Source organism: Rhinopithecus bieti, unplaced genomic scaffold (assembly GCF_001698545.2).
Source record: "Rhinopithecus bieti isolate Rb0 unplaced genomic scaffold, ASM169854v2 scaffold_48881, whole genome shotgun sequence".
Classification (NCBI taxonomy): Eukaryota; Metazoa; Chordata; class Mammalia; order Primates; family Cercopithecidae; genus Rhinopithecus; species Rhinopithecus bieti.
In genome coordinates, this window is record NW_016819343.1 from 27,950 (window position 1) to 50,449 (window position 22,500).

Genomic DNA, 22,500 nt, shown 5'->3' on the forward strand with positions numbered 1-22,500 from the left:
TCTACTTGTCCCAAAAAATGACAACAGATATTATGAAGAAAGTATGTACTTTTAGTTCAGGATTGCTATAGAAATCTCTTATAATTTGTGATATTATTTCTTTTAGAATTGATAATTTATCCTTAATTCTATTTTCTAATACTTTTATACATTTTTTCATGCTGACATTTAGATAAATTCTAGCTTATTAGAGAAATGTACTTTAAAAAGTCTTTATTTGTTTTTATATTGTTAAGACAAACAAACAAACAAAAAAAAAGATCAGACAACAATTGTTTGAGGGATAACAATTTGATCTTTACCAAATTCATAAAGTTATGAACATATAATCATTGAAATTCTGTAAGCCATAAGCTTCTTACTGTGAAATAAATTATTGTACTATATTAATATAATAGAAAATATTTATATTACATTAGTGTGTACTTCAAATTAGAATTGAGCATGTCTTCAAAAATTGTAAAAGTATTCAAGTGGTTTCAGTTCTTTAAGTGCATTTGTCAATGAATAGATTTTATTTTACTAGATATCAAGATGTAATCTTGCCTTTTGATTCAAATTCCAAAAAGTTTTAAATAATAATGCAAAACCAAATAAATATCCCTTTATTATAGAATATAATGGCAACCTTAGTTTATGTTTACCAGTCTGAATGATCGCAGAACTGACAGTCCTTCCACATCTGCTAGAAAGAGCTCCACTAAACTTAAAGTCACAATAAGGCTGTCAAAAATATTCCAGCCTACTTGGAAATACTCATATGGATCCATGGCAATCAGTTTTAATACCATTTCAGCTGCAAAGATTCCAGTAAAGACCTAAGTGAGAAATATAATGTTTTTCTGTTAATATTAGAAAATAGTAAATCAACACAATGATGATAGCTTTACTGTTTGCTTAGCATTTACTGTGTTCCAGACAGTTTGCTAAATACTTTATAAATGGATATTCTTATCAACTTAGTCCTATAAACTAGGTATTGCTCTTCCCTGGCTCCCATGTAAGTATCAAAAGGTTGAAGCTCTAACTGTCCTGTCAGTGCTCATCATTTTTACAGAGCATTTTAGAATAGCATATTAAAATTTCAGTAAAGTAAAACATTTGGTAATTGACACAGTCACTGTTTTCAAATAATTTATGTGGGTCAAAAGTTGTTCTGGAAGAAGATAAAAGAAAACATAAATTGATACTGAAATTTTGAGCCAGAAAAAAAAAAAAAGTTTTTTTCTGATCTGACTACTGTTAGAGTAATAAAGAACATGTTGACACACTCTTTAAAGATTTATCAGCAGATGAGAAAAAAGTATTTAATTGACAATATGGCTGCTAAAGTAAGACTTCTAAAGCTTTGACACAAAAGTGCATTGCAAAATCTCATTAATTCATGATACTGGTATCAAAGGACTCACTTAAAAAGGCAACACGGAAATGAATCCTTTGGGTACACTTTGACTCAAGGAATCTGATCAAAGAAGATTCTAAGGGAAATGTTTAGGTCTATAATTGTAGGAGTCAATTTTCAAATAATGCAGGATCAAGACAATTGGCAGGGAGCAGCTGGACTTGAGGTTGTGGTAATAGCTGTAAACACGTAAATCCTTTCTGAGTTCACAGGGATGTAGTCATCTCAGTGAGAAGGTACTTATTTGCATGATCTGGATCTCCACCAACAATTAGAAACTAGATATTCCTGCCTTTTTCCAAGATAAACAGAAGGGAAGAAGAATGCTAACTCAGCGAGCACATGGGGAAAAACATTGTAACTGGGAATATTTGTAGACAATTTGGAAGAGAAGGCAGACCCAGAAAAGAACTTCTGGTCTTCAAATATCAATTTGTTTGGGACCACAGCAAAAGAAAAATTATCTTATGTAGACATTGACAAAGATACTCAGAGTTATTCATGATTTACGAAGAGTCATAAGCTGGGATTCTCTAGCCCTAAAAATGAACTGGTACCTGCCTCACATCCATAGTCAAAAACTGGCCCTTTGTTTACTATGAGTTAGTGTGACCAACACTGTACATTTTAGAGATCACTGTAGCATCAGTTTTCCTAATTGGATCTTATATCTTTTAGAAGCCTGTTGATCACCTTCTCACCTATCCTTGAGTCTTCTATGTCCAGTTCAACCATTTTGGTTTCTCAAAATAGTTGTTTTTAAAGCTTGTTTCATTAAGTTTTTGAAGTTTTGATGATAATGATGTTGATGATGATGATAGCTTTAATTTATTGTGTATTTACTATATGCCAGGCTAATAAGTAGAAACTATTTAATCCACCTAACAATATGATAAATGAAATATAGTTATAATTATATTATAAATAAGAATTATCATTTTATAATGAAGTATTATTTTATAAATGATGAAATTAAATAATATGGAGTTAAAATATTTGTCCAAGGCCATATCACTCATATAATGCAGAATCAGCATTCAAACACAGGTCTTTGGGACTCTGAGGACCCAAACACTTCACTACTATTATGTCAAAGCAATACATCCACAGGTTTTGTGAAAATATGTGAGATGTGTACTTACAAGAAAGCAGCAATGTAATTAGGAAGGTATAAGAAAGAACCAAAAATGTTAAGTGTTGCTCCCAAGAAATATGCTGGAAGAAAAAATCATTATCAACTCCCAAGATAGTAACCTTTTATAGAAATAGTATTGTTATTTATAGACCTCAACACTACTGCACAATTATTTTGAAAGACATAACCAGAAACTTGGCTCTATGCATCCATTCATATGGGAACTTCTTGATATGCATAATTATGAGACTGCAGATTCATCTGACATAAAAAATATGAAATGACAGTGATGACAACTAAAGAGAGAAACTATGAGTATGCAACACAGAATAAGAGACTTACCAAATTTCCTATAGCAAGTACATTTTTGAATTCCTCAGTCATTGGGTGATGTTCCATAGCCATAAATAATGTGTTTAAAACTATGCAAATGGTAATTGCAAGATCTACAAAAGGATCCATTACAATAAAATAGATACACTTTTTGAATTTTATCCAATATGGAGAGCAATTCCAGATCAAGAATTTGTGTGCAAATCTGTACCACCAAGGTGGACATTTTTGTCTGGACTCTTCAAGTTCTGGGAGAAAAAAACAGAGAACATGGAGTCAGCCATTTGTATATTTCACTGCTAACAGATACAAATCAGTGAGGCACTCTAATATTGAAACAAGATTTGTAGTTTAGATTTTGAAAATTTAACAGTACTGTTTTCAATGAAAGTATAGCCTCTTACATAAGTCTATTATGACATGTTTGTTGCCTAGATGAAGCATAAGCGAGGGTAAGGAAGTGAAATTAATGACTGCAAGCACATATGTGGGCATCTTTCAGAGAAAAATGCACCCAACATGTGATGGTAAACAGGAGAACTAATGTTTCCTTAACAGAGAAATGTATATTTTCCACCAATATGCATATTTTCACCTGTGTTTTAGTCCCATGACAACAATAAGATGAGACTATTCTATCCAGAAAAAACTCTTGCTGTAATAGTTCACGGGTGAAAACAATCCTAGAACCAAGTAACTAGAAATAATTTATGGAGGACTCATGAAATAGACATTTCACACCATTAGCCAGCCCATTTGCTTCTCATCATTCATTCAGGGGATGGGTAGACACTTTGTCTGCTCCCATGATGGGAATGTGGGGGTGAAGTGTTAGACCAGGGACCAGGTGGGACCTGGGACATATTGTCAGGGGAGAGGGTGGAAGCCAGAACAGTTTGTAAAGTTGCCACCCTTTGACTATCTTTGCTTATTAGAAGAGACAAATTTTGAGTGAATATGTAATTTGTAAGATTGTATAGGGACAGAATCGCATAGCTCTGGGTTAACCTTGTTTTCTGCATCAATTACCATTAAATCACTTGTCTTTGAAAGGTCAGATCACCCAACATCTGTCTTTGTGAGTTTTTATTTTCATTTTGCAAAGTCATTTTGCCATGTTATCAATGTGTGTGTTTAAGAGCAAGTAACTTTATCCATTTTAAGCACATAAAACAATTCCATCAATATCCATTGGTTATCTTTACCATCATTTAAAACTATTTTATGGCCTCTGAATTATTCCTAAGAATTTCACGTGTCTATTTAAGGTTGACCAGATTTATGTTAATTTTATTTAAGAATCTGTACGGTAAAAAGAAGATTATTACATACCTTCCACAGTGTTTGTTAATATGCTTGCTCTACTCATTGCTCTCTGTCTGAGGTTAGGATCATTCAGCATATCCTCTGAAAGGAGATAGGAACTACAACGCCTTTTCTTGTGTATTTGATTGGTTGTGCCCTAAAAAAAGATCAATTAACGGCTTAAGAACAGAATCCTAATAAATTGTAGGTATAAGATAAAATCTTGCTTATATAGCTGTGGTGAGTAATTAAAAGTAGAGCTTAGATTGCTGGGTTCAAATTATGGCTCTGCTACTTACTGGCTGTATATCACAGGAGAGTTACTTAACTGTCTCAGTTTTATTATTGGTAAAATGGGGATAATCATAGTACTTGCTTCATATTCTTGTGAGGATTAAAGGAATTAATATTTAGGAGATAAAAAATAAAGCTAACTGCTTTTTTGTTATATCACTATCATCACCTCTCTCCCTTTCTGGGTGTCCAATTTATTCAGATAGTTTTATCATGTGAGAGTCCTACATGAAAACAGTTACAGTGCTGTAGTGCTGTGTATCTACAGGGGTAGAATCTGAGTGTTCTCTGATAAACTTCTGGAATTACTTTGTATTGAGGGAACAACATTAATGAAACTACTGTAATGCTTGTCTCTTACTGCCAAGGAAGACCTCATGAACTGAGCAGAGTATATGATGATCAATGACTCAGTTTGAAAAGAACAATTAGTGAAATGGAGAATGCAAGCTACATCTGAAAGAGGTGACCACTCTTCAGCTCTAGAAATTGTTGCCATGCAAAAATATGAACTCATGCATACCAAGTATATTTATTTTTGTGAGAAAATGTCTTATTTGTAAAACTTGAAAATTAATTCAAATTTAAAACACTATGTTGATTCCGTGCAGGCCAGAAATACACACACATACTCACATACACATATATACACAAAAAAACTATACAACTCTAGATCTATCACATTTGTCTGCTTGTGTGTGGTATGTGGTATATATTTTAAATACATATATTTAAATATATAAATATATATTTCTAGATTTATAAAGTTGTATAGTTGTATAGGTATAGTCATGCATGTATGTGGTGTATCAAAACACATACAGGCATAAATATGTGCATGGGTGTATTATACATATATGTGTATGTGAACAGACACACCCATTTGAGAGATCTCTGTAAAAAGTCAACTTTTTGAAAAGTCTCGAAACCATGTTTTCTGTGCTATAGTTTGTGAAATAAGAATTTGTCAGATTAAACAAATTCTTTTCCATGTAGATATGTTTCAGGTATAGAGATGACATTATTTGTTATGCAGTGTTTTCCTATAAACCATATATTGTGCCACAATTTTATGTTTATTGTATTACCATTGTATCTTGTAAGTATCCACTAATTCTCCTAGTTTTCTAGTTTTCACTGTAGGATTTATTGTGATACTGATTTTTCTATGGTTAAAAAACTCTTTTTTTTTTTTTTTTTTTTTTTTTTGAGACGGAGTCTTGCTCTGTCGCCCAGGCTGGAGTGCAGTGGCCGGATCTCAGCTCACTGCAAGCTCCGCCTCCCGGGTTCACGCTATTCTCCTGCCTCAGCCTCCGGAGTAGCTGGGACTACAGGTGCCCGCCACCTCGCCCGGCTAGTTTTTTTTTATATTTTTTAGTAGAGACGGGGTTTCACCGTGTTAGCCAGGATGGTCTCGATCTCCTGACCTCGTGATCCGCCCGTCTCGGCCTCCCAAAGTGCTGGGATTACAGGCTTGAGCCACCGCGCCCGGCAAAAAACTCTTAAATGAAGAAACTTCATTAAAAAATATGAAATAATCTCCAAATCTGATATAAATTATATAATATTTTACATACTACACACATAATTGAAAAACAAAATGCAACCAAAGTTTGATTCCACAGAAATTTAACATGCTCATTCAATAAGGAAAAATACCTTGAGAGAAGGGCTTAAGCTGTATCATGCACACATAGAGGTCACATGTTACCTAAAAGCACATGCATTTATTCAAATTGAAATATATGTGTGGCCATGGATTTGATGGAACTTTATTCTCATTTAAAATACTACACTGTCTGCAAATATAAATATATAAGCATGTAGCATATGTTTGAAGCTTATTGGGCTAGTCAAAGCCCTTGCTGATATTAGTAATGCAGCATAGCATAGTGAGTGGGCTAAAGAGATATCCTGGAAACTCCAGGAATGAGAAAGATCTCACTTTCAACCCTAATCAGACACCTTTCTCTAACCACTCAGTGACTCTTAGACCTTTGGAACTGCTGTAAAATTGTTGTTTTGCTTTTATGTTTGTTTGTATCAATGCTTGCGTTTCAGATATTTTGTTTTGATTCATAGACTCCAGATGAAATATTTTTTAAAAAGGAAAACAGTTGTGTTTCATTTATATAGAGGACCTAAGACATAGTCATTCTAAATTTTTTCAAGGTAAGAGTTCTACTGCACATTGGAGAGATAGTAGAGTGGGTGGTTAAGCCTACAAGCTCTGAAACAGACAGCCTCTGTTTCAACTTCAGAGCTACCATTTATTACCTGAGTACATTGGGGTAAGTTGCTTTATTTCCCCGTGCCTCAATTTTTCCCATTTGTAAAACAGAGATAATAATATATCATCTCATGGGGTTGTCGTAAATACTAAATATGTGTTTGCTGCTACTAACAACTCAAATAAGATTCCTTGGAATTCCTTGGAATAGGTACATATTAAGTTGTGACCTGAAAAAGATAGCAGTAGCTGGCAAGTAATCCAAATTTCTTCACAGAAATGGAATCTATTATTAACTAATATCAGCATTATCATTGCATTTTCTGTGCTGATATCTATCTATTTATCTTTCATAAATTGTTCTCTAAATAGATTATTTATAATCTTCAATTATAAAATTAATAGACAAGTACCTTTTTACAAAAATGGGATTTTATCTTTGAGTTAGATGCCTACAACACATAGAATGAGGATTAAGGTAATGAATCAAAGGTGTGTTTCTATAGAAAAAGTATTGCAAAATGCAGAGCCATTCACAAGACCAGAGAGAAGGCCCTCCAGCAGAGAGACCAACTGATGCAGGAACAAGGGCCCAGCCATGCCTGAGCTATGTAAAACGTCCTTACGCTGTCATCAGAAGTTGCCTTATCTATTATCACCTCTGGCAGAAGCTGTCCATTGGGGAGCATGAGGGCTGAGCGTCCATCAACCAGGGAGACCACACCGTTGCAGTCCACAGCACTGTGCATTTTCCCGTTCACCGGCAGCATTGGTGGGGACCTACTGGCTTGGCTGATGTTACTGCTGCGTCGCTCCTGGGGTCTGCGGGGCACAAACAGTGAGCCCCTTCTGCTCTCATTGTCTCCAAAAATGCTGTGCTCATCATCGGCAAAGTCAGTCTCAGATCCTATATCTCTTCCTCGGCCTTTGAAACTAAAAAGACTTGTTCTGCTGCTTCGCCTTGCAGAAAACAAGGAGCCACGAATGCTGAGTGGTGACTGCAAAAAATTAAACAATAACATGCATTTGCTGAAGCACCTACTAATAGAAGCACACTTCATATAAATACCACTGAACCCACTGGCCTGAGGGCAGGTGGCTCTGTACTGACTTAAAAGAAACACACTTAAAAACGAAGCAATTCAGTGAGAAAAAAAACTTATTCCACTGAAGGGATGAAATGATTTGCAGAATTCATCCTTTCAGGACCAGGTAAATTATTTGTTGCTGTACTGCTCTCTAATATTCTGGTCTAGAGTTACTGCTCCTTTCTTTCAATGCCATTCATTTTGCTGCACAGAATATATCATTTAAAAAAAGAACTTAGTATTGCGCCCAGTCATTCAGCTTTTTATATATCAATCCCCAAGCTTCACAAAAAAACTGGAAATCATGCTGTATGGTTCTTTGCATTAAAAATCCACCTTACGTACTAACAGCTCAGTTAGAGTGTATTTAAAAAGACCATTTAACACCAGTTAATTTATAAAGTCATCAAATATTTTTAAAGCAGTTGCCCAATACCAAAGAGGAGGAAAAATTCATGCTTATATGACTCATGTCCAGGATGCAAATCCTTTGGAAGGATCTAGTTCAATAGACATTAGTGATTACTATGTAAAGAACAAAGCGGCAAATATTGTGAACAATGGAAAAAGTATGGCAAGGTCTTTGCCTCAAAACCAGCTTAGACTGCTCCTGTCATATTTATTTTTATTGATATATGTGTCCAATTTCTGTATCATCGCCTAGGTTCAAGTGAAATTGTGAAGGCAGGGACTCTACCTTTCATTATTGTGTATATCAGGCAGAATCTTGCAGATTCTTAACTAGATTTTTAGTTTACAAAAATGATTTGTGGGGTTGTGTGATGGAAAACAGGGAAGTCCTAAGGAAAATAGAAGCAATGGTTCTTCTTGGGGGTTTGTGCAGAATTATGGGCAGGGAGACCTGAGAGATGAAGGTTCCAGTGAAAAGAGAAAGGGAAAGATAACTTCCACATAAGCAGAATTAACGGACTATGGCACTACATATTAGTAGTTGATATGGTTGGGGGTGGAGGATATCAAAGGCTTCTCTAAAGTTCCAAATGGGTGAGTGATACTCAGGTAACACTATTAACTATAATGGTTAAGAAAGAAGCAAGGCCAGGCATGGTGGCTCACGCCTGTAATCCCAGCACTTTGGGAGGCCGAGGCAGGCAGATCACGAGGTCAGGAGATTGAGACCATCCTGGCTAACACGGTGAAACCCCGTCTCTACTAAAATACAAAAAATTAGCCGGGCGTGGTGGCAGGCACCTGTAGTCCCAGCTACTTGGGAGGCTGAGGCAGGAGAATGGCGTAAGCCCGGGAGGCGGAGCTTGCAGTGAGCCGACTGCAGCCTGGGTGACACAGCAAGACTCCATCTCAAAAAAAGAGAAAAGAAAAGAAAGAAGCGCAACTAGTCTATAGTGTGAATAGTCTCTTTATTTCTACAATGGTTCTCAGGAATATTTTGTTTCTGAAAATTAGTTTATTAGAAAATATATTGACAATTCTGAAACTATAACATCTTTCAAAAATGATCAAACCCAAATGAAAACCTGTGTACATCTTTCCATTAAAGCCCAGCGATACTAGGTTTTTACCTAAAATCATACCAATGAAGTCATTCACTATCCTCTCCTGAGGTCTCTTACCCTAAAATAAGACATTTTTCTCTATCATTCTGCCTCTGGTGATACACATTGAGCAGTTTGGGTGGTACCTGATTGGGGGTAGACAATCTCTTTTCATGTGCTCGCCTATGCCCTTCGACACCAAGGTGTAAACTTTTTCTTCTGATGTTCTCCTCTGAATCTGATTTGGACAATTTCTCAGCATCTCCCTTTTCTTCTCCACTGGAGAGCTTCTTTTGATTCTTTTTCTTTCTTCTGTTTCTTCTTTCTTTAGCACTTTTAGAGCTCAGTTTGGATGTTTCAGAAGAACTCTCTGAGAGGCCCATAATTCTGCTTCTCCTAATACTTGTATATTCAGCTGCTGCCGCTGCGATTGCCTGGTTGGGCCAAGACGTTAACACTTAAATGAGTCATTTCCAAATCCTAGGAAACCCTAGGACAGGACATCTTTCACCTATCAGCATAACAACATGATGCAAATAATCATGTCCTTTAAACACGAAACGATCGTTTTCTTTACACAGTGATCAGAATGCTTACAAAGTATATATATATTTTTTGTCTCAGGTTTAAATAAAGCTCTATTGTGTTTTGGAATTAAACTATCACATGTTATTAATTTGCTTACAGTAAAGACAAATTAAATATTATATGTTAATGTTTTACAAGGTAATTTTGGAATGTAAAACTCACATAAACCATGTAATAAGACAGACAATTTGATGATCAGGCAATTAACTCCATATCATCAATAGAATCAGGCACTCTATGGTTTAATAAAGATTGAGTTATCTGAAAAATAAATGAATTATTACAGCACAATATTGTAAGAAAGTGGTAAGGTCAATGGGTATTGGCCTGAATGAAATTTCTGGGGATTCCCTAGGTAGTACCTGGGATAACCCAGTACTATCCTTTTACAAAATGTTTTGTTTATAAACACTAAAAAAATTATTGTAAAACATGGGAAATAAAGATACAAATGAAAAACAGAAAAAAAGTCATCTTACATCCCAGAAATAATTGGTGCAGATATTTCTTCCATTCTTTTTATATGTCTGTATAATTTTAAAACTGAGATTGTATCTGACTATAGTATTTAATCCATCATTATTCTAAAAGATTTTCCTCATGACATCATAATTTTAAAAAACACATAGTTCCATGGCAAAATTATACTCTGAGATACACAGTTTTCATAATTTTCTTATTTTCTAATTTTCCAATATTTAAATGTTTTCTGATTTTTACTATTATTCAAACACTGCACTGAATATTTGTGTATCAGAATTTATCTGCATTACAGATGATGGCCCTCCCCTAATACATTAGATTCCTTGAAGAGATTTAACTAGGTCAAACCTTCAGACAAATGTTAAGACACCTGCAGTATATTTGAAATTATATTTCTCTTCATACAAGCCTTCTCAAACATTTACACTGAAGAATCTCTTTGGAGAGAGGATTAAGGAGGAAACTTTCAAGGATCTGTGACAACCTGAAGTAGCCACATCAAAATTATTATTTTCTTAATATCTCCTGTTTTATCTTAAAAATCCTTGTGACATTAACAAAACATGATGCACTGTGGTCTTCATACCCCATAAAACAGTATCTGTTAATTTTAACATTAAAATAAGTTTCCTGAAACCACTGTATACAATTGGTACTCTGGGGAAATCCATTTTGAGTGTGTGTATATATACATACACACACATATATATATATATGTATATATAAACACACACACACACACACACACACTCTAAGTCATTGTAGGCAAAAGGTTTAGGAGGAACAGCCTTAGATCACTTTCCATGCAGTGAGATGATTACGGGGAAAGTATCAATTCTAGCTCAGTCCAGAACTGGTTCCTTTATCCACACCAGAAATGAGGATGCAGTTTATACACAAAAGTTCATTAAAGAAAATCTAGCTGGAGAAGGCCGAACACATACCACAGAGCCTCTGTTGTAACCTTTTGCATTTCTACCTCTGGGAAGAATTTTAAATCAAATAACAGTACCTCAGCTTCTTCTTGCTCTTTTTTAAGTCGGTCTAACATCTGTTGAAATTCTAATTCTTTCTGTTTAGCTTCTTCAATGTTTGCCTGGTTCTGTTCTTCATAAGCCATGGCAACCACAGCCAAGATCAAGTTTATTAGATAAAAGGAGCCCAGGAAAATCACTACGACAAAGAAGATCATGTAGGTTTTGCCAGCAGCACGCAGCGTCTAGGGAAAAATGGAAATTGTCATTTGAACAACAAAGTTTTTTAGTAAATTATTTCAATTTGACTGGCATGGGCAAATTTGACAGTTTTGTATAATCTCATGTTATCAAAAATATAGAGAGAAATTATATCTTCATGGAAAACAAATATTAAACACATTTTCAGTACAAAGAATATAGCAATGTAATATGCTTGTACTAAAGTCAAGTATGATTCTTGATTATTAAGTGTAGTAGCATAAAAATCATGCATTTTTTCCTACAGTCTGAAAATTACTCATAAAATCAAATCCTTTGCTCACTTTCAAATTTTAGGAACAGGTGATATCTATAGTCCCTCTTACTGTTAAAATTCTATCTTTTCTTTCTTTACCATCAAATATTAATAATATCATTGAATGTTAACTCTAGGGAGATAGTCTTATTTAATTACTTTATTCATCTCATAGGTGTTTCAATTAACTTTTTTTGGTTTTCTTTGCTTTTAAAATAGATTTGATTTTCAAAATAGTTTTAGGATTAGAGCAAAATTAAACTGAAGGTACAGAGATTTTTCTTTTTTTTTTTTGGCATAACGTGCAGGTTTGTTACATGTTACATGTTACATGTGCCATGGTGGGTTGCTGCACCCATTAACCGTTACCTACATTAGTTATGTCTCCTAATGCTATTCCTCCCCTTACCCCCAACCCCGACAGGCCCCAGTGTGTGATGATCCTCTCCCTGTGACCATCTGTTCTTATTACCCAGCTCTCACTTATGAGTGAGAACATGTGGTGTTTGGTTTTCTGTTCCTGTTTTAGTTTGCTGAGAATGATGATTTCCAGCTTCATCCATGTCCCTGCAAAGGACATGAACTTATTCTTTTCTATGGCTGCATAGTATTCCATGGGAGAAAAATTTGGCAATCTACCCATCTGACAAAGGTCTAACATTGAGAATCTATAAGTAACTTAAACAAATTTACAAGATAATTAGCATTTATATTACTAATTGTATAATATAATATACTTTTATCATACAAAGCATTTTAAAGTGAATTTAGAATAGTATAAACAGATATTAAATGAAAAATAAGTCTTACCTCTGATGAAAAATTATTTTAATTTTTTTATTTGTGTTTCTTTAATTTTGAGTAAAGGTGACAACTTGTTGCCTATTTAAAAAATATTTGCATTCCCGTGTTTGCTGTAAAGTGCATCTTACATAATTTCTGAATTCATTTATAATATTCTTGGAAATAAAGTAAATATAAAATAGGCCAAAAAAGAAAAAAAAGACAAATCTGCAACTATTCTGAGAAAAGTGTATCATTGTTATGCATAATATAGAATAATCATTTTGCTCTCCTTCCTTTTGGGTTGGCTGCTGAGAATATACAAGTAAATAGAGACTACAGCCCCAACAGGTTCACATTCAAGTTAGAGGAAATGGCCATGTGAATTAACACTTACAGTACGAGAGATCAATGATATAAACAGAAGAATATACAAAACGTCATGGAAGTCTACAGTTGGGAGCAGTTGATTTGGGAGAGAAAAACTTAGAGAAATGAATTGAATCTTTAACTGTAAACAGGAGTTCAAAAATAAAACATGGTGAGCAGGTGAACATCAGAGAGCCTCTTCTCTTCAGACCATCCCAAGCATGCATGGAAAACAGTACACGTGCAGGAGCAGCTTGAGAAAACATTGCAGTATGTCCTCGTACTTAACTAGGACCCCATGGGATAATATACTCAGGAAGGGGAAAGATCTAGAGATTAAATATGCCCAGAAAAGATAAGAAAATTATTTACGATTCAAGAACTATTCCTATTATTAGTGATGGGAGTAAAACACTTATAATTTTAGTAATAAGATAATAGAGTTTCCTCCATTCTCAAATAAATAAAAATTCTCCTAATATAGGCTGTTAACATACACCAGATACATATGCCATTCAAAAATACAATGCATGTTTCTCTTGGCACTCACCTGTTGGTAAAGGTTTTCCCAGTAATCTTGGGTCATTAGCCTAAACAAGGCTAAGAAGGCCCAGCTGAAAGTGTCAAAGCTCGTGTAGCCATAATCAGGGTTTCTGCCAATTTTCATACAGGTGTACCCCTCTGGACATTGGCTACACATGAAAAAGAACATTATAGGTGAGAGTGTCTTCAGGACACAAGCTAAATAGCCTTAGTGAAAAATTACAAATTCAAGGTTTCTTCTATAGGGGGACAACATTGAATAATGATTAAGAATACATGATTTGGAGCCAGGATGAACTGGTTTTGAATCACTCTCTACTACTGACTACTTATAGTGACTTTACCAAATTCTTCAAGGCACAAGTCTGTCTGTGAAAATAGGATAATAACATCTACCTCAAGAAAATAAGATTTGTAATAAGTTTAAATAAGGTAATGTGTACAAATTACTTAGCTTACTTCCTGCACATAGAAAGTATTTAATAAATCATAGCTGCCATTGGCATTATCATCATTAAAACATGGAAACTTTCAATAGATGTTTTGTAATAGTTCTTGGATCAGTAAATATTGATATGTAGGCTGCTACCAAAGCTCTTTCTTTCTGTATAATTCTTGGAATGGATTAGAATCAATAATAGTCAAAATACAGTAATTGCCTAAGTTCATAAAAATTTGTAGCTTTAAGACTTTTTTCTTTCTAAAATTGGTGGACTGGTTTTTCCTGAGGCCATTAAATAAATACAATACTCTGAGATTCTTCTGGGAACAGCAACCTTATCCAGTTTATTCCTATGTTTCCAGCATACACAGAGACTGATGAAGAGATGTCTGCATAGGGGGAAAAGCAAGAGCTAATGCAGCTAATGCTACAAAATGAAGTTGGTGCAAGAGAGAAGCAGCAATATGGACAGTTGGATATATACAATATTCTTATATATACAATATTCTTAAAATATATGTACCCAAGTCCAAGGAATCTCTTTGCTTAGAGTTGCCAAAACACAACATTCAGTCACCTATGAGTCACATTTAATTGGAGAATGAGTGGAACTTGGGAGTAGAAAGAAAAATTGATTTTGTGACTCTTCTTTTTCCAGAAAGAAGAAAGACCTGAAACTATCCAACCAAATTTTGGTGTTTTCTAGAAGTAACATTTTCTACCTTCTTAAGATTTATGTGACTTCTGTCTTGTGTTAATTCAAGCACTATTTCAAAGTCTTGCTTTCAAGAGTATGCATTAACTGAACAGTTTAAAGATTGGATTTGTTGTGGGACAGAATGAGACAAATAAAACCATGAAATATATAAAAAGCAACATAGAATCAAAGACTAATTTGCAAACTGATTGAACATTCTTTTCCTTCTCTTTCAGCCTTTAGACTAACGAGAAAACAAATGTTACATACCCTGAATCTGTGCTGAAACCACAAAGGAGAGCATCTTTGGATCCCTCCAAGTAATAAAAATATTCTGTTGAAGAAGAATGTGAACAGTTATAACATTACAGAATTTAATCTGTGATTGTGATAAAGCAGGTAAATCAATTGATATAGACAATTATCTAGAAATTCAGGCCTGGAACCAGGCAATATGCATCCATTTGTTTACTATTTTCTCATATATTCTCCCTCAAATATTTATTGATAATATCTTATAGGCTAGGCAATAAATATGACAATAAACATGATGAATAAAATCATTAGTTTTATGAGGCCTCCTTTATGTTTAGGTGAGGGTGGAGGTTGTGGTTGGATAAAAACTTAAGTAAATAAATAAATATACAAGATATTTTCAGATAGTAATAAATGATCTAAAGAAAATAAATTAAGGCAATGTGGTAGGCTGTAGTCAGGGAAGGTCTTTCTAAGGAGATGATATTTAAACTAAGATCTAAATGTGACAAGGAAGACAGCCATGAAAAGACTGGTGAAGAGATATTTGGGCTGGGGGAAGAGCAAGAGCTGAAGTCCTAAGGCAGAGATGAAGTTGGTGTGTGGAAAAGCCAGCAAGATGTGGCTACAGTGTAGCGTGGCTACAATGTGGTGAGAGGGAGGATTGTGATGGCAGAGGTAGGCAAGGGCCAGATCATGTCAGAATTTGCATATCATTGAAATGAGTTTGGATTTTAAGTGTGATTAAAGGTACAGTCAAGTGTCACATAATGACTGTGATACATTCCGAGAAATGCATCATTAGGACGTTTCGTCCTTGTGCAAACCTCCTAGGGTGCACTTATACAAACCTAGATGGTATAGGCTACCATAAACCTAGGCTATGTGGTATAGCCTATTGCTCCTGGGCTGCAAACCTGCAGAGTGGGCTACTGTACTCAATACTGTAGGCAACTGTTATACAACGGAAAGTGTGTATCTAAACACAGAAAAGGTACAGTAAAAAACACAGTATTATAATCTTATGAGATCATCATTATATATGTGGTCCACTATTGACTAAAACATTGTTATGTGGTACATGAATGTAATAGAAGTGGGAAATAGAAATATGGGATATTACTGACATTTAAAAATGTCAGCCGGGGGCGAGGGCTCAAGCCTGTAATCCCAGCACTTTGGGAGGCCGAGACGGGCGGATCATGAAGTCAGGAGATCGAGACCATCCTGGCTAACACGGTGAAACCCCGTCTCTACTAAAAAATACAAAAGCTAGCCGGGCTAGGTGGCGGGCCTCTGTAGTCCCAGCTACTCGGGAGGCTGAGGCAGGAGAATGGCGTAAACCTGGGAGGCGGAGCTAGCAGTGAGCTAAGATCCTGCCACTGCACTCCAGCCCGGGCGACAGAGCGAGACTCCGTCTCAAAAGAAAAAAAAAAAATGTCACTGTGGTTACTCTGTGGGCAGTGGGCTATAGAGAAGCAGATGTGGAGGCAAGGAGACCAGTTAGGTGACAATAGTGAGACAGGACATGGCTACAACTCAGAGAATAGCTGTGGACGTGGAGAGAAGGGGATGGAAGGAGAATGGACAGGAACCTCTGATGGAGAGCATGCAGGGTGTGTGCAAAAGAGAAGACACAGGATCTGTCAGCGGGGGAGTTGGTAGTGCCCATTGCTGAGTAGAGGAAAACTGCAGCAAGAAGAGGTCTGGAGAAAAACCAGGAGTTCTGTTTCAGCCATGCTTTGTTTGGGATGATTGTTGGGTATTACATTTTTCAAGTAAGCAGCTGGATTGATATGAGATTCTGGACATCAGCAGAGCTATCAAGGCTGGAAATATAAAGATGAGAGTTATCATCTAATATACAACTTTCAAGGCCATGAGGATTGATGAATTTACCTGGAGAGAAAATTTGTAGCTAGAAAAGGAAAAGGAAGGGAAGAGAAGGGAAAATAGGGGAATAGAGAAGAAGAAAGAGGGTAGGGAGGGAAGAGGAGGAAATGGGAGTTGAGGGAAAGGGAAGAGCAGGAAGAGAGCCTCTGACTGAGTCCCAAAATACTCCATAAGAGGCAGACTCAGTAAGGCAATATATAAATGAATAAAATTTGTTTTCTGAACTTCTCTTACTGGTGAACTTCTGAACTTCACCAGTCCATACTTATTTAGGACCTACTAATTCTAGGTGTTGAGGAGATGACAATGTAATCAATGCATATTTTCCATTCTTCACCTTTCATGTTACCCTTTGTGCCAATTTTTAGGAGTAAAAGTTCTCATCAACTCTTCTGTCATTTGCTGTTAAGGCTTGTTCCTAAGACTGGAGGCAGATCTACCCTTTTTTTTTTTTTTTTTTTTTTTTTTTATACTTTAAGTTCTAGGGTACATGTGCACAATGTGCAGGTTTGTTACATATGTATACTTGTGCAAATTATATGTTGCACATGTTGGTGTGCTGCACCTATCAACTCGTCAGCACCCATCAACTTGTCATGTACATCAGGTAGATCTATCCTTGTATAGTAAACGTTTAAGTGACTGAAACACCTTTTGTCATCTCTCTTAAATATCTATTCTACTTAATAAGAACTTGACTTCCTATTTTACTCAGGTCAAATAAAAAATCTGATTATTAGGAGACTTTTGGAGTAATCATGGAAGAAAGACTATGAAATCAGATATTCTTGGATTTGAATGTTGCTTCTATCCCTTAAGTAAGTGAATTATCTTTAAGCCATTAAGCCTTAGCTGCTGCATCTGTAAAATATGTATAAGAATACCTACTTTATAAAGTTGTTAAATAGTATAAATAGGATATTGCATGTAAACCACTTGATACTATGATCCACACATTCTGTACCAGCTGCTCAAAAACGGGAGTTATTATAATTAAACTAGTATACAATTTGAGATAATACTATTGATTGACTTACACATCATCATTTTATCTTACTTAGAAGACACAGATAAAACAATAAAGCCTCATAGTTTGAGGTGCAAATGTAGGTGAAAATGTGCATGAAAAGCTTTCCTGAAAACACTCCTGAACCTTGGGAAGGAAGGGCCTGGTAGAGTGAGTATGGGGATGGGGGACGATAAGATGCAATTTTGCATACATAAACATCCGAAGTATTTTATTAAGGATGGATTACTTTAGAATTATCCTTTAAACTAACTCTGGTTCACGTTTATCAACCACTGAGGAGCCGAATTATATGAATGGGCTCTGGAGCTGTCTGTATTAGCACACTGCTGCACTACTGTATTTAACACAGTACAAGAATGATGAAAGGTAGAGCAATGCAGGTAGCTCACTCTAGGTTTGTAGAAAACTTTACAATAATTTCTAAACAACTAGACATTAAATTATTAAGATGGTAGGCTTCAAGAAGATTTAAGGTTAACGTCTTTTAAAAGGAAAAAAATGAATGCAAAGAAAATGAAATATTGCTTGTGCGCATTCAAAAGTGGGATGATTCTGAAAGATAAAGAATGAATCATGGCCGGGCGCCATGGCTCACGCCTGTAATCCCAGCACTTTGGGAGGCCAGGGCGGGTGGATCACGAGGTCAGGAGATAGAGACCATCCTGGCTAACACGGTGAAACCCCGTCTCTACTAAAAAATACAAAAAATTAGCCTGGCGTGATGGCGGGCGCCTGTAGTCCCAGCTACTCAGGAGGTGAAGTGGGAGAATTGTTTGAACCTGGGAGGTGGAAGCTGCAGTGAGCCGAGATCGCACCACTGAACTCCAGCCTGGGCGACAGAGTGAGATCCTGTCTCAATCAAAAAAAAAACAGAAAAAAAAAAGGTACCGTCACAGTGCGCTCGACGCTATAATAAATCACTACACCTAGTAGAAAGCCGAGGAGGGACAATGCATCACGAGGAACAGGAATCTCTAGCGCGGATGCGCGCTAACAACAGTGAACAGCCAACGCTACTACTCAAGACAAAAAATACAGTCCAGGAAGCGTAAGCCGAGAAAGCGGCCTGACACATTAGGAGATCCCAGCACTCGTGGAGCAAACTGAGGCTAGAAAAAGTGGCGAGAAACGCCGCGCTGAGAGAGAGTGAGCGGCTACGTAAGCGCCACTGCATAACTTCCAGACGCCGTAAGCAAAAAAAAAAAAAACGAATTGCTATATACGCCATAGCCAACTGTAAAAAATCCACGCTTCTGACTAGGTACTAAGATGGATTCACAGCTTACTGAAACTGAAAATGTATGTCCACAAAACTTTACATGAGTACAAAAACAACATTATTCATTACAACCAAAAGAGGAAATAACCCAAATGTCCACAACTGATGAATGTATAAAACAAAATTATGGCATATACATACAATGAAATACATTTAGCAATAAAAAAAAGAAGCATAGATACATATCTATACATGGATATAAAATTTTGAAAATATTTATGCTAGGTGAAAGAAGACAGACACAAAAAGCCACGTATTATATGATTCCATTTATATTAAATCTACAGAGTGGGTAAATCCATAGGGAAAGAAAGTAGATTAGTGGTTGCCAGGGGCTGGGGGAAAAGGGAAATGAGGAATGACTACTAATGGGCCCAGGGTTTCTTAGTGGGAAAGACGAAAAAATTTAAAATTAGATAGTGGTGATCGTTGCACAACTCTGAATATAGTTTAAAAAATGAGTTGTACAAGTGTAAAAAGAGGAATTTTGTGGCATGTAAATTATTCCTCAATAAACCTATTTTTAAAAGGGAATGCAGCATAATGGCAAAGGTTGTGGGTGGGGGTAAATAAATGCCAACTTCTCACTAAAATACATATGAGGAAAATGAAAATTGATATAACAAAAATATAGAATTGATATTAAATCTAATGAAGATTCTGGGTGAATTTTTTTAATTAATTTTCAAGATTAATGTAGCAAAATGGAAAAAAAGGCAACTTATGACAATTGTGTATGGCTTGGGCCTATGGAAGTGAAGAGTATATCCCCAACCAAGGGCAAATAATGCAACTCTGAGAAAACTAGTGCAGGGGATCAGGTCTGGGCAGAAAGTCTGCATATGATACTCTACGCTCTGGCAAATGTGGTTCTCACAAGAAAGCAGCTGTAGATGAAGAAGACAGGAAAAGTCCTGTTAACAGTGAAGACCACCAACATTGTGGTTTTTTCAAAACTTTCTCTATTAAATGTCAAATATTAGAAAAATAGGAAGAGAATATTCTATTTTAGCCCAATATAACCACAGTATATTTCTCCATAATACTGCACATTTAGCTACACACTGTGCACATGAACCCCAGTTTCAGGTGTAGCAGCATAAAAGAGTGTTTGATGACCATCAAAGTAGATAGCAACACCAAAGGAAATCTATAAATTGTATGTTTTTCAGCAGGAGACGAGACAGTGAGTTAATTTATTTGATGGTGAATTTTGAAAGACATTTCAGAAAATACTTTGCTATAGGCACCAGAAATTGCTTTTAGATTATGCTCAGGTTCTCTATGTAGGTTGCCTTTACCATTATAATTCTTTGATCTTTTAAAAATTGCCAATTCATTTGCCTTAGTACTTTCTCATGATCAACCAACTCAGGTTCTTGTCACTCTTTATATAGCTTAAATCCATGGGCATTCATTATCATCAGTCCCTAACCTGACAGAACCATGATCTACACATAATCTAGCATGTCTTTTTCATGCTGGCTACCAAATGGCTGAATGTTGGTGGAGCAACTCTCACAACCAAATGAATGGTTATATTTTAAGTAATCTCAAAACATCAAATTTGCACTCAAAATACACTAAATTTCTCATTCCCTGAGATGACTATATATATAATGCATTCTTGTCAAATCTTCTGTAGAATTTTCTCTTCCTCATTTGCACACTCAGGCAATGATCCCATCTTATACTTTGAGGAAATAAAAACCATTGGGTTTGAACTCAATCATCTTTTGATAACTCTGCAGTCTTCCCTTCTGTCTTTCCTCCTGTTTCAGTGGAGATGTCTCTCTCTTTTACTCTTTCACTTTGATGAGGATTTGACTTCTCCCTCTCTCTCCTGAATTGACTCATATATAACTACTCATTCATTATCACTAGCAAAACATCCCTACAAAAATCCATATTTTTAAAAAAATGCCAGCCATTGCCCCATTATTCTGCTTCCCTTTATATCCAAATGTCTTGGGAGAATTGTCTACACATATTACCTTCTTTCTGACCTCTTATTTTCACCCCTGTATGCACTTTATTCTGACCTTGAACCCTTACCACTTCCCCAAATTTTCTCAAGAAATTCTCTCATGTGACTTTCCTGTTACTTAACCTAATGCATATTTCTTTATTCATCATCCTTAATCCTTGATCTTGCAGCATGACTCCACACAAGCACATCTGTTTCTACAATATGTTTTCTTCTCTTGGCTTCATTATTTATATCTTTGCTTCTTACTTGATTGGCGGCTCTTTCTCTGTGTTCTTTTCTGGGTCCTCTTTTCTACCTGAATTCTAAATGCCAGAGTTGTAGATCTCAGGACCAGATTGCTTTAAATACCAGGTCTACCATTCTCTACCCACTTAAAAACATCAGGGATGTTCAGAGCTAGAGGGGTGTGTGTGTGAGTGTGTGTGTGTCTTTTCTTTTTGCTGATTGCTCTGGAATTTATCTCCAAACTCAGCAGACCCTCCGATTTCTATGCTCAAATCTCCAATTCTCTATATTATATAACCACCTGGACATCTCAAAGGCATCTCATTTTAATTTTAGCTAGCTAATAGTGACCTTCCTCTACAAACATGTCCACCATTTCCTCATTAACCATCACCACCCATCCAGTTATTGCAGCCAGAAACTGAGAAGTCATCCTCGATGCTTCCTGTCTTCTTTAATCCATCAGCAAGCTCTACAGACTTTGTGTGTCGAGCTCATCTTTATTCTCTTCATTTCTCTACCATCAGAGAAAATGAAACCTTCATTTTCTCTTGCCTAGATGAGAGAAGCAACCTTCAACTTGTCTTTCTTATTCCCATCTACCATCTACCCTTGCTCAATCAGTTGTCCACAAGACAGACAGCAATAAAAACTACTGCATTTAAAATAAAATACAAGCTCCTTTCCATGGGCTGCAATGTCCTGCACGATATGACTCCTGTTTTTCTGCTACTTTCTCTGTTGCTATTCTTCCTTTCTCTTACTAAACCATGCTGCTGCTTTTCCATTCTTTAAACCCATACCCTCCCTTTATTCAGGACCTTTGCCCATGCTATTCCTCCTAACCGAAGCAGCACCCTCCAAACACAGACTCACACCCACACTTACACTATTTTATGGTTTCTTACTATCTTTTAGATCTCAGCTTAAATGCCATCACCTCAGAGATGTCTTCTCATCTAGTTGATATCTCAGCACCTGAGACTCACTTCCTTTGCATGGCATTTATTATAACTTGAGATACTTTTAATTTATTTGTCTGTTCCCTCAAACATTTTTTCATTTCCACTAGATGGTAAGCTCTGTGAAAGCAAGGGCTGAGGCTATCGTTTCTTGCTATAGCACAGGGAA

General features: G+C 36.0%; 1 protein-coding gene and 1 long non-coding RNA gene across 2 annotated transcripts in view; one reads left to right on the forward strand and one right to left on the reverse strand.

The window, feature by feature from the left end:
• Positions 1 to 20,701, forward strand: part of LOC108519667 (uncharacterized) — a 33,112-nt gene extending 12,411 nt beyond the window's left edge. The window contains exons 2-4 of the long non-coding RNA XR_001882682.1: positions 14,934 to 15,096; positions 17,561 to 17,663; positions 20,552 to 20,701. This is a non-coding gene — a long non-coding RNA (uncharacterized LOC108519667). The remainder of the gene's footprint in view (positions 1 to 14,933; positions 15,097 to 17,560; positions 17,664 to 20,551) is intronic.
• Positions 1 to 22,500, reverse strand: part of LOC108519666 (sodium channel protein type 9 subunit alpha-like) — a 44,232-nt gene that overhangs the window by 12,627 nt on the left and 9,105 nt on the right. The window contains exons 7-14 of the mRNA XM_017858836.1: positions 14,968 to 15,031; positions 13,566 to 13,707; positions 11,385 to 11,591; positions 9,448 to 9,735; positions 7,326 to 7,697; positions 4,203 to 4,332; positions 2,880 to 3,118; positions 645 to 818 (exon numbers count right to left, since the gene is read on the reverse strand). Coding sequence (XP_017714325.1) covers positions 645 to 818; positions 2,880 to 3,118; positions 4,203 to 4,332; positions 7,326 to 7,697; positions 9,448 to 9,735; positions 11,385 to 11,591; positions 13,566 to 13,707; positions 14,968 to 15,031 — 1,616 coding nt within the window. The remainder of the gene's footprint in view (positions 1 to 644; positions 819 to 2,879; positions 3,119 to 4,202; positions 4,333 to 7,325; positions 7,698 to 9,447; positions 9,736 to 11,384; positions 11,592 to 13,565; positions 13,708 to 14,967; positions 15,032 to 22,500) is intronic.